Below are 13,284 nucleotides of genomic sequence, written 5' to 3'. Positions count from 1 at the left end.
CATAGATTCGGCCGTTTTGTAGGAAAAAATTAAAAGTAGCACGCCACAAATTGGAAGAGAAACACGGCCTATATATGCTTGGAGGCATATCGCAAAGGGACGATCCATAAATTACGTGAAGCTCATTTTGTTGCTTTTCAACCCCCTCCCCCAGCGTAACGTCACGTAGTTTTAGGATCGCCGGCAAGTTATTAATATTATTTCATCCTGGTTGTTCCGAAGCTAGATCCTTTTACCGTGGGAACGTCCTGAGCGGGCGCCTGTATTGTGCTATACTATCCGTTTTCGAAATACGTTTTTTTAAATCACAATAGCTTTGAAATGATGAATCGAATGAATACATATGTACATACTCATTGAATCCATAATTCAGTTTAATTTTCATAAGTAGTATTTGGTTCATATTAAATATCATTTGAGTGAAATTGGATTTTCATTCGTGTTTGTATAATACGATACGGGTCCTTCTCTGAGCAGTAAAAATTACAAGTATATATTTGTTTGCATTCGTTTTAAAATAAACAAAAATTTGCAGACTGGAACCATTTATCAATATAACAAAACTGAGGACTTATGGCAGAAGTGGGTTGATATTGAAATAAATCTACGCGACTATGCAACAATTTTTATTGATGAAAATTTAAGTTTTGTGGGCGGTAAACTTGACCGCCATAGCATTAATGAAGTACGCAGCTGGAATTTCAAAACAAAAACATTTACACAGTTGCCAGCAATGAATTTATCCCGATCCTGTCATTGTGTTGCAATATTAAATGAAACAAGTAAGGAAGGCTAAGTTCGGGTGTAACCGAACATTACATACTCAGTTGAGAGCTATGGAGACAAAATAAGGAAAATCACCATGTAGGAAAATGAACCTAGGGTAACCCTGGAATGTGGTTGTATGACATGTGTATCAAATGGAAGGTATTAAAGAGTATTTTAAGAGAGAGTAGGCCATAGTTCTATGGATGGACGCCATTTAGGGATATCGCCATAAAGGTGGACCAGGGCTGACTCTAGAATGTGTTTGTACGATATGGGTATCAAATGAAAGGTGATAATGAGTATTTTAAAAGGGCATGGGCTTTAGTTCTATAGGTGAACGCCTTTTCGAGAAATCCCCAAAAAGGTGGACCAGGGGTGACTCTAGAATATGTTTGTACGATATGGGTATCAAATGAAAGCTGTTAATGAGTATTTTGAAAAGGAGTGATCCCTAGTTCCCTAGGTGGACGCCGTTTCGAGATATCGCCATAAAGGTGGACCAGGGGTGTCTCTAGTTGTACGATATGGGAATCAAATGAAAGGTGTTACTGAGCATTTTAAGAGGGAGTGGGCATTAGGTCTATAGGTGGACGCCTTTTCGAGATATCGCCATTAGGGTGGGCCAGGGTTGACTCTAGAATGTGTTTGTACGATATGGATATCAAATTAAAGGTATTAATGAGGGTTTTAAAAGCGAGTGGCCTTTAGATGTTTATGTGAAGGCGTTCTCGCGATATCGACCAAATGTGGATCAGGTGATCCAGAAAATCATCTGTCGGGTACTGCTAATTTATTTATATATTCAATAACACTAACAGTATTCCTGCCAAGATTCCAAGGGCTGTTGATTTCGCCTTGTAGAACTTTTTCATTTTCTTCTACTTAATATGGTAGGTGTCACACCCATTTTACAAAGTTTTTTCCAAAGTTATATTTTTCGTCAATAAACCAATCCAGTTACAATGTTTCATCCCTTTTTTCGTATTTGGTATAGAGTTATGGCATTTTTTTAATTTTTCGTAATTTTCGATATCGATAAAGTGGGCGTGGTTATGGTCGGATTTCGGCCATTTTTTATACCAAGATAAAGTGAGTTCAGATAAGTACGTGGGCTAAGTTTAGTAAAGATATATCGGTTTTTGCTCAAGTTATTGTGTTAACGGCCGAGCGGAAGGACAGACGGTGGACTCTGTATAAAAACTGGGCGTGGCTTCCACCGATTTCGCCCATTTTCACAGAGAACAGTTAACGTCATAGAATCTATGCTCCTACCAAATTTCAAAAGGATTGGTAAATTTTTGTTCGACTTATGGCATTAAAAGTATTCTAGACACACTAAATGAAAATGGGCGGAGCCACGCCTATTTTGAAATTTTCTTTTATTTTTGTATTTTGTTGCATCATATCATTACTGGAGTTGAATTTTGACTTAATTTACTTATATACAGTAAAGATATTAAATTTTTTGTTAAAATTTGAATTTAAAAAAAAATTTTTTTAAAAAGTGGGCGTGTTCTTCATCCAATTTTGCTAATTTTTATTCAGCACATATATAGTAATAGTAGTAACGTTCCCGCCAAATTTCATCATGATATCTTCAACGACTGCCAAATTACAGCTTGCAAAACTTTTAAATTACCTTCTTGTAAAAGTGGGCGGTGCCACGCCCATTGTCCAAAATCTTACTAATTTTCTATTCTGCGTCATAACGTCAACCCATCTACCAAGTTTCATCGCTTTAACCGCCTTTGGCAATGAATTATCGCATTTTTTCGGTTTTTCGAAATTTTCGATATCGAAAAAGTGGGCGTGGTTATAGTCCGATATCGTTCATTTTAAATAGCGATCTGAGATGAGTGCTCAGGAACCTACATACCAAATTTCATCAAGATACCTCAAAATTTACTCAGGTTATCGTGTTAACGGACGGACGGACGGACGGACGGACGGACGGACGGACGGACATGGCTCAATCAAATTTTTTTTGGATCCTGATTATTTTGATATATGGAAGTCTATATCTATCTCGATTCCTTTATATATGTACAACCAACCGTTATCCAATCAAACTTAATATACTCTGTGAGCTCTGCTCAACTGAGTATAAAAATCTATGCAATCGGTGGACTTTCAGAATACGAAGTTACTTTAAGATCAGTAGCAATGTAAGTAAGTTTTTGGCAAGAAAATATTAACATAAAACGAATCAAAGCTAAATTGGTTCCGAAGAAGATCGCTGTCGAAGGCAAACGAGTTTTTGCTATATTTAAATATTCCACACTTCCACACATTTTCAGGTATTCCGTTTCAAATGGATAGAAATCAGTAAGTTATATGATCACACCACGTCATGGCACTTGCGCAGTTGCTTTCAATCATACAATTTATGTAATGGGTGGAATTAATAAAAGTAATTTAAAATCTGTTGAATGCTACAATTCCATAACGAACTGCTTGACTCTACATGCTGATATGAATGAAACACATTATTTGGCTAGTGTAAGTGCAAAAACAAATTCAATAATAAATTGTTATATTCAAGTGCAAAAACAAATTCAATAATAAGTTGTTATATGTACATAACTATTTTTATATAACTGCTATATTCAATATATTTTAGGCCACTGTGCACAATGGAAAAATATTTGTCTTAGGTGGGATATTTTCAGCCACGGTGGAAAGTTATGATCCAGATATTAACAAATGGACCAAGGTAATAAAAACATACAAATTTGTGTTGCAATTTTAAAAATCTTAACGCACTCTACGCACCTCCTTTTTTTGTAGATTTCTTGTTTAAGCAAAGGCAAATTTCTAATCGTTTCCATCCCCGTCAACAATCAATTGTGGGCTGTGGGTGGCTCAAGATCAAATAGTGTTGCAGTTTACGATGAACAAAATGGTATATGGATCGCTAAGAGAGAAATACCTCAAATATTATTGTTTTACTGCTGTTACGGGCAAGGAAGGAAATTCTTAAATGTTTAAGAACAGCTATAACTTTATTTAAAAATTCAACACATAAACTTGTATTTAATAAAGTATATAAAAAATAGCGCGAGCGCTTTAAAAAAATTTAGTTTCTTCCTTCTCTCCTTTGTTCCGAATCGAAGTGCCAAGTTGCCGGATGTGTATGTATCTATGCGCAAGCAAGTGCTAAAAATGTATGAAAAAACAAAATTTTAGCAACAGAAGAAATATTATTGTGCGCGCGGGGGTTACCATCGTGATCGAACGATAAGGCCTGGTTTTTACGGCAACATCCCCCCTTCGTAAATTACGTACGGATTATTTACCACCATTCAGTGCCGACATCCAGTTTAGCCACCTTCGTCGCTGGTCTTTCCATCACTCCCAGGCTCGTCTTTATGCTTACTGTTCTTACTTGACCATCTTTCGCCACCACTGTCTTCACTATTCTACCTTTGGGCCACATATTTCTCGGCAGGTTTTCATCTACCACGATTAGATGTCGTCCACCGCCAACGGCGTGCATTTCTTAAACTATTTAACACGTCTCGTAAGTACAGGTGTATATTCCTTCAGCCATCGTTGCCAAAAACGATCTCCGAATAGTTTCACTCGACGACACCGCTGCCTTATGTTCATGTCATCAGTACAAGCAGGCTTGTAACCGTCCGCTGCCCCAACAAACAAATGATTTGGGATCAGGACAATGTCATTAGCCGAATCGAGGCTTACAAAGGTGAGCGGCCGAGAATTAATGATGAATTCAGCTTCCATCAAAGCGCAACGAAGACTTTAGTCGTTCAATGAGTAAGATGGACAGATGCCTCGTAACGTGGTCTTCGCTGATCGAACGAGGCGTTCCCACGCTCCTCCCATATGTGGCGCACTTGGCGGGTTAAAATGCCACTTGCTGCGATCGTATTTAATAGTAATTTCGTCGAAATTCATTTTGATAATTTGGTCACGAACACGCTTTTCTGATGCTCTAAAGTTCGTGCCATTTTCGGAATATATTTCCAACGGAGTGCCGCGCCTTGCCATAAAATTACGTATACTCATGATACATGAGCTAGTATCCAAACTGTAAGCTATCTCAAAATGTACCGCACGAAGTGTCAACCACGCAAAAAGTACGACCCACCTCTTCTCCTTGTGTCTGCCAACGTTCACGAGAATTGGCCCGAAATAATCTACGCCGGTATAAGTGAATGGCTTGGCGAAGCTGGCCAGTCTCGCAGTGGGTATAGACGCCATTTGTGGTGGTATAGGTACTGCTGAGTAAAGCTTGCATTTTTGATATTATTGGCGTACCGCTTTGTACAACACGCGCAAACGGTGTATAGAGTATGAAGATTTGATGTTATTAATAACCGTTTCGTGAGACATATGGTGACAATTTTCGTAATATGCTCGTACGATGAGGAATTTTGTATGACTCTCTCGCGGCATTACAATAGCATTCATATGACAATCGATAGAATTGGCTCTTCCTTGTATGCGCATAACTCCATTATTGTCCAGGTAAGCGTTTAGCCCAGACAATCGACTTCGTTTGCTTAGGTGTTGCTTAGCACATAATGCTCTGATCTCAGGTGAGAATGATTCAAGCTGCGATTGCTTAATGAGAAGATTCTCTGCGCTCTGGATCATCTCTGGCGTAATTGTGTTCGGCTTGATGTAGCCGTGTACAGCAGCTCTTAGCTTGGCAATGTAAAAGATAAATGTGGCGACGGCCCTATAAAGCCTACGCCAGTCGGAAAAATATTTAACGTTTATTGGTATAAATGGAACTTTGCTCACTACATATACATGTTTCCGCAACTCGCTCATATCGACACCATCAGCAATAGTGCACTCGAATTCGGGCCATTCAAAGCTCGCCTTCCGTAGAAAATCGGGACCGTGCAACCACTGTGTAATTGGCACTGGACTGCTGACCTTGGTTGCTGCGTCTGCCATATTAAATTTCGTTGGGACCCATCGCCACTGCCTGATGTCTGAGTTTTCAAGTATCTCGCCAATACGATGCATAACAAATTGTTGAAATTTGCGTGGGTCCATCTTCAGCCACTGCAAAACCGTCCTCGAATCTGACCAATATGTGAAGTTTTGTAAGTTGAGTTTGCGCACATTGATAATACGTTGAGACAAGCGCAAGCCCATTAACGCAGCTTGCAATTCCAAATGAGGAATTGAAAGAGGTTTTACAGGTTCTACCTTGCTTTTCGCAGCCACTAACTACAGATCGACAACATCTTGCGCTACTCTTAAGTAGCAAGCCGCTTGCATCAATGAACGTATGCAATTCTGCACGCATCAAGAAATTGCTGTGGGATTTCGACTGCTTGTATTATAGGCAGCGTATTGAAAAGCCGAGATCTTTCTTTAATTGCGTTCTTTATTGAAGCAGTAACAAATTCGAAGAAAGTAGTTTTTCACAAGAAATTATACGCTTACATATATATATATATTACAGAGTTGCCATGTGTATGAAATTGAGCAAAGCTATTTTGGATATAGTAGATTTGTATTTTCAACACTCCTTCTCTTTGATCATTTGCCTGAATTTTTCTAACTTTGTTTTCGCAAGCGGTTTAGTTAATAAATCTGCTATCATTTCTTCTGAAGCACAATACTCAACCATAATTATATTTTTAGAAACAAAGTCTTTGATAAACTGATATCTTATGTCTATATGCTTAGACCTTCCATTAAAATTTTCATTATGAAGCATTTTAATGCAACTTTGATTGTCTACATATATTTTAACTGGTAATTTTGTTTCGTAACCCATGTTATTAAAAAGCTCGTATAACCATCTCATATCTTTACTTGCTTCAGCAAGTGCAATATATTCTGCTTCAGTAGAAGAAACGAAACACAATTGTGTTTACGACATGCCCAGCTTGTTAGTACTCCATTTAAATAGAAAACATAAACACTATGTGACTTGCTATCTGGACTCGTTTCACCCCAATCAGCATCAGCATACCCGTGAAATTCAAGATCGGTTGCATTAACGTTGCTTAATCGCAAAACATAATCAAGTGTGCCTTTTAATATTTCATGATGTGCTTAACCTCATTGCAATCGTTTTTAGTCGGACTACAAGTTTTCTGTGCTAAAATCGAAATACTAGCTGTAATATCTGGTCGCGTGTTGAGCGCTAAGTACAATAAACTAACAATAGCCTTTTGATATTATTTATCATCTGGAAGTTTTTCATCACAGGGATTTTTCGAATATGAAACTGATAACGGAATTTCTGATATTTTTGAATCTTGTAACCCAAAACAACTTAAAATATTTTTAATAAAATTTCTTTGACTTAGTAAATAATTTCCGTTTGAATCTTTGTTTATTTCCATTCCTAAATAATGCTTGATCGGTCCCAAATGATTCATTTCAAATTTTTGACTAAGACTTTTAAAACTTCAGTGATGAGATGAATTTGTTTACATCCAACAATAATGTCATCAACATGTACTAAAAGAAAAATCATTTCACCTTCTGCTATCTTACTAAAGAAGCATTGATAAACTTTACTTTGCCGAAAGTTTATATCTAAAAGTGCCTTATGTATGGTTTGATTCCATGCTCTTGCTACTTGTTTTAGCCCGTAAAGAGCTTTACTTAGCAGACAAACCTTATTTCCTATTTCAAATCCTGGAGGCTGTTTCATGTAAACAACTTCGTTGAGATCACCATTCAAAATTGCTGTTTTTACATCAAAATGATATATAAACATTTGCTCTTTTCCAGCAACTGAAAATAAGGTTCTTATAGTTCTTTGCCTAACTACTGGAGCAAATACAGCATCATAGTCAATCCCAAATTTCTGATTAAATCCTTGTGCAACTAACCTTGCTTTAAATCGTTCAACACTTCCGTTTACATCTATCTTTTTCTTGAATACCCATTTACAACCAATAGCTTTAGCGTCCATGTTTTATTATGTTGTAGAGAATTTAACTCCTCCTGCATCGCATCAATCCAATAATCCTTCTCCTCCTTAATTTTAATAGCCTCATTAAAATTATTTGGATCTGGAGTGAAAGATGCCAAGCTAACTTTTTCTTGAATTAATCTTTTTGGTGGAATACTTTTATTAACACGAATAGATGTTCTACGAATAGGTGCTTCGACAACATCACTAGCATCCAAACACTCTTCCTCTGTATTTGAACTAGACCGACTTTCCAAATATGACACATCAACATTCATATTTTCCACACTAATTTTATTCTCGTCATCAACTACTTCATCTTCATGCATTGAAGATACATTGCCGATAGAATTAGGTGAAAATATATGAATACCTCTCTTCTGAATATCTAAACTAGAATCATTATAAAAATGTTTCTCATCTATAAAAACTACATCTCGAGACACCACCGCTTTAAAATTATTTCTGTCCATTACTCGAAAACCTTTTGAGTCTTGAGGAATTCCAATAAAAACTGTTTTATTTGAGCTATTTTCTAATTTGCTCCTTTTTTCTTTAGGGATGTATACATAACATTCCGAACCAAATACTTAAATTTCGAACAGTCGGGTTTCTTAGATGTCCGCAGTTCAAACGGAGTTTTTTTACGCTACAGCTAGGCAAGCAGTTCTGTAAACGATTGGCATAAATTATTGCTTCACCCCACATACATTTCGGTAAGTTAGCATCCAAAATCATACATTTCACCATTTCAATTAACGATCGGGTTTTTCTTTCAGCAACTCCGTTTTGCTGAGGACTGTATGGTGTTGTATACTGTGTACCACAGCTAGCTAGAAATTCTTTGACATTACGTCCCATATATTCCCCTCCACGATCTGAGTTGTTGTTGGATGCAATTTAAGCGAAGAACTTGCTGTTGCTTCTCCCATAAAATGGTTACACTTGGCTTCGTTTAAACCGTCAGTCACTGCTAATGATATAGTGAAATACGTCTCCAAGCATACCTCAATTAAATCATCAAACTTATATTGTAATGCGCTTATTAAAAGAGGTGTCGATACAAACTCTTTAAGAAGAGTAAATTTTAAACTTGGAACCTCTCCTATACTTTGCGACAGGGATGCACCTTAACGTTAAGCTAATCGTTTATCAAAAAATTTCCACCGTTTCCGTTGAAACACTTCGAAATATTATCGATAAAGAAATTATCAAGATAAATTGTATCTCGTTTTAACCGAAACGAAAAGCTTTCGTTAACGTTAAAAACGTTAACAGAAACGTGATACTTTATGTTTGAATTGTGCTGGCCAGGCATGCTTAACCAACGAACCGATATCATTTCGTTACGATAATTAACGTTAATAAACGAAACAAAGTCATTTCGTTTCATTTATTAACATTAAGAACGTAAAATTAACGTTAATTTGACGTTCTTAACGTTAATAAAGGAAACGAAATGACTTTGTTTCGTTTATTAACGTTAATTATCGTAACGAAATGATATCGGTTCGTAGGTTAAGCATGCCTGCTTTGCGATAAGCTCTTAAGCTCTAACATTTGGCCAGCCAACGTAACAGTGCAGCCGTTTAAATTTTTTCAAAAGCGGGGAAAGGCAGAGACAATAACATAAATGTTGTAGAGCCGCAAAATATCAACGTATCAATTAGCTCAAAATACTTTTTATTCTATCAGAACGTTGGTGGCATGCGCACCAAAGCGGGCCAAACTCGCCGCGATACATGATTGCATGAAAATGTGATTGCAATCTCAAATTCTCTAAAGTCTGGTGATGAAATTATTTTCTTAGGCGACTTTAATCTACCCAATATCTCTTGGGAAAATCATAATAAAGCCTTAATACCGCCACACACGTCCGTATGAATAAGATCAAACTTACTAGCACGTCTATTTTGGCTCTCTTTTGGAAATGGCAATCTTGAAAACTTTCCCTGAATACATACCTCACATTTATTATTATCAGAGCAATGAGCTATTTGCATATTTTGTGCTAATTTGTCACAACGAACTTTTCGAATATCCTCAAAATCTCTATGTCCAAAATCACAAGGCCAATTATGTACACAATTTAGTCTACAATGATTCGCATACATAACTTGATTAAATTTAGTGTTTAGAACATACAAATCGTTATATATACTAGCTTTACACACAATAGTATTACACTTTTCTATAATACACAAGTCTTTTTTAAAAGAATTTTTACATCCATTTTCAACCATTTTTCTTACCGAAAGAAGATTCGAATTGAAATCCGGAACATAGTATACATCTTCAATCTTGAGGGTTTTTTCATCAACTTCAACTCTGCATATACCTTTACCTTGGGGGAGGGAAATTTTTCCATTGGCCACAGAAATTGATTGCTGTCTCGCATTCACATCCAGTTTGGTAAACACTTTTGTCGTTAGCAATATGACATGTTGCACCTGAATCGATTACCCAAATTTGTTGATTGTTGCATTTTTCGGGCACAAACCCCAAAGCAATTTCTTCTATAGCTTTATTCACGTCCTGTTTTGTCTTGGTTTTTTGTTTGACAACCATGACTTATATTTTAAACAATTTTTCTTGATATGCCCCGATTTGTTACAAAAATAGCATTTCCTTTTTCCATCGTTTGCATTATTTACAGCCTTTAGCGCAGAAGTCAATTATACACTCTCACGATCATTTCTTTTTCGATACTTTTCAATCAACTCATTTTGTACCGCACTCTTGGTTAATTCTGTATCAGAGCGAAGCGCCGTAATAAGTCCATCATAGCTTGCTGGTAGACTGCTTAGCAACATTGAAACTTGCCACTGCTCGGAAATGTCTTTTGCACCCACTGTCATCAGCTTGTCGAAAAGTTCATTCATCACATCCACATGTTTTTCCAAATTACCTTCTTCACGTAACTGAGTGCTGCTAATTCGTCTCATCAAATGAACCTTTGAACTGTATTTGGTTTTCATGCTAGTCCTTTAACTTTAACCATGCAACTTTTGCATCAATTTCATTTCGTCTGTAAATCAGCTGGCTATCGTCAACACACAAACTAATGATTGCAAACGCATTTTCATCTTTTTTTATAAGTGCCCCTGCACTGCCTCCAGGAACATCAGTTTCCACAACGCTCCATAAATCCTCTTTTTGAAGATATATACGCATCTTTAATTTCCAATTGTAGTAATTATCCGCATTGAGTTTTTCTGCTCCGAAAAAACCTTTATCCGCCATCATATTGTGCATTAATTTCACAAATCGTACTACAATTAATTGCGCTTAACAAAATGATTCACGAAGACTTCGAAAAGCTTTTGTTTAATTCTTTAAATTAATAATGCTGGAATTCATAGGCCCATAACGTATTGAAAAGCCGAGATCTTTCTTTAATTGTGTTCTTTATTGATGCAGTAACAAATTCGAAGTAGTTTTTTCACAAGAAATGAGACGCTACATATATATATATATATATATATTACAGAGTTGCCATGTGTATAAAATTGAACAAAGCTATTTTGGACATAGTAGATTTGTATTTTCAACGCCACAACGGGTCGAAGATGGACATGAGGACCTGCAAAACCTCACGTTTTGTTGGAACGACCTGCCCCGCTAAGACATCTCTACGCAACCGTGCGAACCTGAAAATATACTTAAAAATGTCATTATACGGATCTCAATACATAACTAGAACCTTTTCGGCCTCTCCGAATTTTACTGGGACTTGTTCTGCTGGGTCAATATTTGAAAGCTGTCGAAGGACTTTAGACGAGTTCGAAGCCCAGTGTCTAAAGTCAAATCCACCAGCGCAATGAACAGTGCGAACTTCGTCTGCCACCGCAATGCGACTTCTTCGTTTTCGGCGCTGTCTATGTAATCATCAATATAGTGTGCATTTCGGATTGCCTCGTATGCTCTGGGATACCTCTGACGTTTCTCTTCGACATTTTCGTTTCGGACGTAGTGAGCAATGCATGGATCGCAGTTTATGCTGAAGATCATAGCTCTCATGACATATGCGCTTGTTTGACCGCTGATTTGGTCGAACCACAAAAAGCGCTGTGCGTGCATATCCTCTTCGCGAATATTTATCCTATGAAACATTTCAGCAATGTCGGCAGATATTGCCACCTTCCCCACTCTGAACCTCAGTAGAATTTCGATAAGAAGTTGGAGCAGATCTGGTCCCGTGAGTAAATGATCATTCAATGACGTACCATGCTGCCGCATCCCACACTAGTCTAACTTTATTAGGCTTGTTCGGATTTTTTGCTACGAAAATCGGTAGATCCCAGACATGCTTATTGTTGATAACCATGTCGGCCTCCGAGAGTTGAAGTGCGTAATTCTTTTGTATTAAATTATGGATTGGGTTACCGATTTTTTCGTGCAGTGACGGCTCTAGTTTAATTTTAGCCTTTAAACAGTAGAGACGTTGAAGTGCGTTATTGTAGCTCTCGGGCAGGCTGCAGTCCTCGTCGCGCCATAACAGGCCGACTTCGAAATTCCCATTTACTTTAGCGCACGTTTGGTCCAGCATTTAAATAGCTCGTATGTCGTCATTTAACATTATATTTTATTGTTTCACGGCATCCAAGCTGAAGCTTTCTTTAAAGGCGTCGTTTAATTCTTGCCATTTGCATTCACAATGATGCATAGTTACATATGTTGCTGCGGTCGAAGCGCCTTGGATACTCCACTCTAACCAACACTTAGATGCGATTGGCTCGTGACGACGACCTTCGCGTATTTTTCGAGTTACAGCGATTTTCCAATTGCCGGCTCCTATAAGCAATATTGGTTGAACATTATCGTAAGATGGTAAAGGTATATCCCTTAAATAAGGGTATGCGCAACGCAGCTTGCTCGCGTTCATCGATTGTTTCGGTAGAGCTAGATTCTTTATGGTATGAACGTTATTTAACCAAAGCAGTCTGTTGTGGATATTTGTATTGACGCTCGCGCCGATGTGCTTTCTCTGCGCGCAGTTTCACTCGTCCACTGTAGACATATTGGTGTTGGTACGTCGTTCATACTGAGCCTTTTGAATGTTGACTCATCGATGAGTGCCACAGACGACCCTTCGTCCAGGAATGCGAAAACTTCGATTGTCTTACTTGCCGCATGCAGCTTCACTGGCATTATACGAAAGAAATGGCTGCTGTTGTTATCGGCACGATGTGTGCTTACAGTGGCCTGGTCGTTTCCTGCCTTAATTGCATTTTCTTTGCCGCCACTATGCAGAAGTGGATGATGTTTTTTTGTGCAAACGTTTGTACCACAACCCTTCTTCGAGAAACAGCCTTTGCGATGAATATTCAAGCAGCGATAACTTGCTTTTTCCCTTCTTGCCATCGACCACCTTTCATTTACTGCCAAGTCTTTGAATGTTGAGCAAAGCGCAGCGTAGTGATCAGTAGCATTGCACGCGAAACATATCGACATGTACTGCTTTGGCTGACACTGAGCATGGTTATGCTGTGCATCGGCTTTTGGTTGCTGCTGTGTGTATTAACTGAGCTGGTTTTGTAAACGGCGGCAGGTGATACTACGGTTGATGCTGCTTCGGCAATATGATAAAGCCATTCGCT

The 13,284-nt window shown here is 37.9% G+C and overlaps 1 protein-coding gene across 1 annotated transcript; it reads left to right on the top strand.

Annotated features, from left to right (window-relative positions):
• The first annotated feature begins 3,092 nt into the window (after positions 1 to 3,092).
• Positions 3,093 to 3,825, top strand: LOC137234170 (influenza virus NS1A-binding protein homolog). The gene is made up of 3 exons (XM_067757790.1): positions 3,093 to 3,267; positions 3,389 to 3,481; positions 3,556 to 3,825. Exons 1-3 carry the CDS (start codon positions 3,103 to 3,105, stop codon positions 3,754 to 3,756), a joined length of 459 nt encoding a protein of 152 aa, XP_067613891.1. The 5' UTR covers positions 3,093 to 3,102; the 3' UTR covers positions 3,757 to 3,825.
• The last annotated feature ends 9,459 nt before the right edge of the window (positions 3,826 to 13,284 follow it).

This window comes from Eurosta solidaginis, chromosome X, assembly GCF_040869045.1.
Source record: "Eurosta solidaginis isolate ZX-2024a chromosome X, ASM4086904v1, whole genome shotgun sequence".
In the NCBI taxonomy this organism is placed as follows: Eukaryota; Metazoa; Arthropoda; class Insecta; order Diptera; family Tephritidae; genus Eurosta; species Eurosta solidaginis.
Note: the sequence above shows the minus strand (reverse complement) of the source record. Positions and strands in the feature narration are given on the sequence as shown.

What these genes read in the sequence shown, in the direction of transcription:
- LOC137234170 (XM_067757790.1), top strand. Translation starts at nt 3,103, where the DNA reads ATGATCACACCACGTCATGGCACTTGCGCAGTTGCTTTCAATCATACA. An exon ending in AAACACATTATTTGGCTAGT is followed by an intron (nt 3,268 to 3,388) that starts GTAAGTGCAAAA and finishes AATATATTTTAG; the next exon opens with GCCACTGTGCACAATGGAAA. An exon ending in ATATTAACAAATGGACCAAG is followed by an intron (nt 3,482 to 3,555) that starts GTAATAAAAACA and finishes CTTTTTTTGTAG; the next exon opens with ATTTCTTGTTTAAGCAAAGG.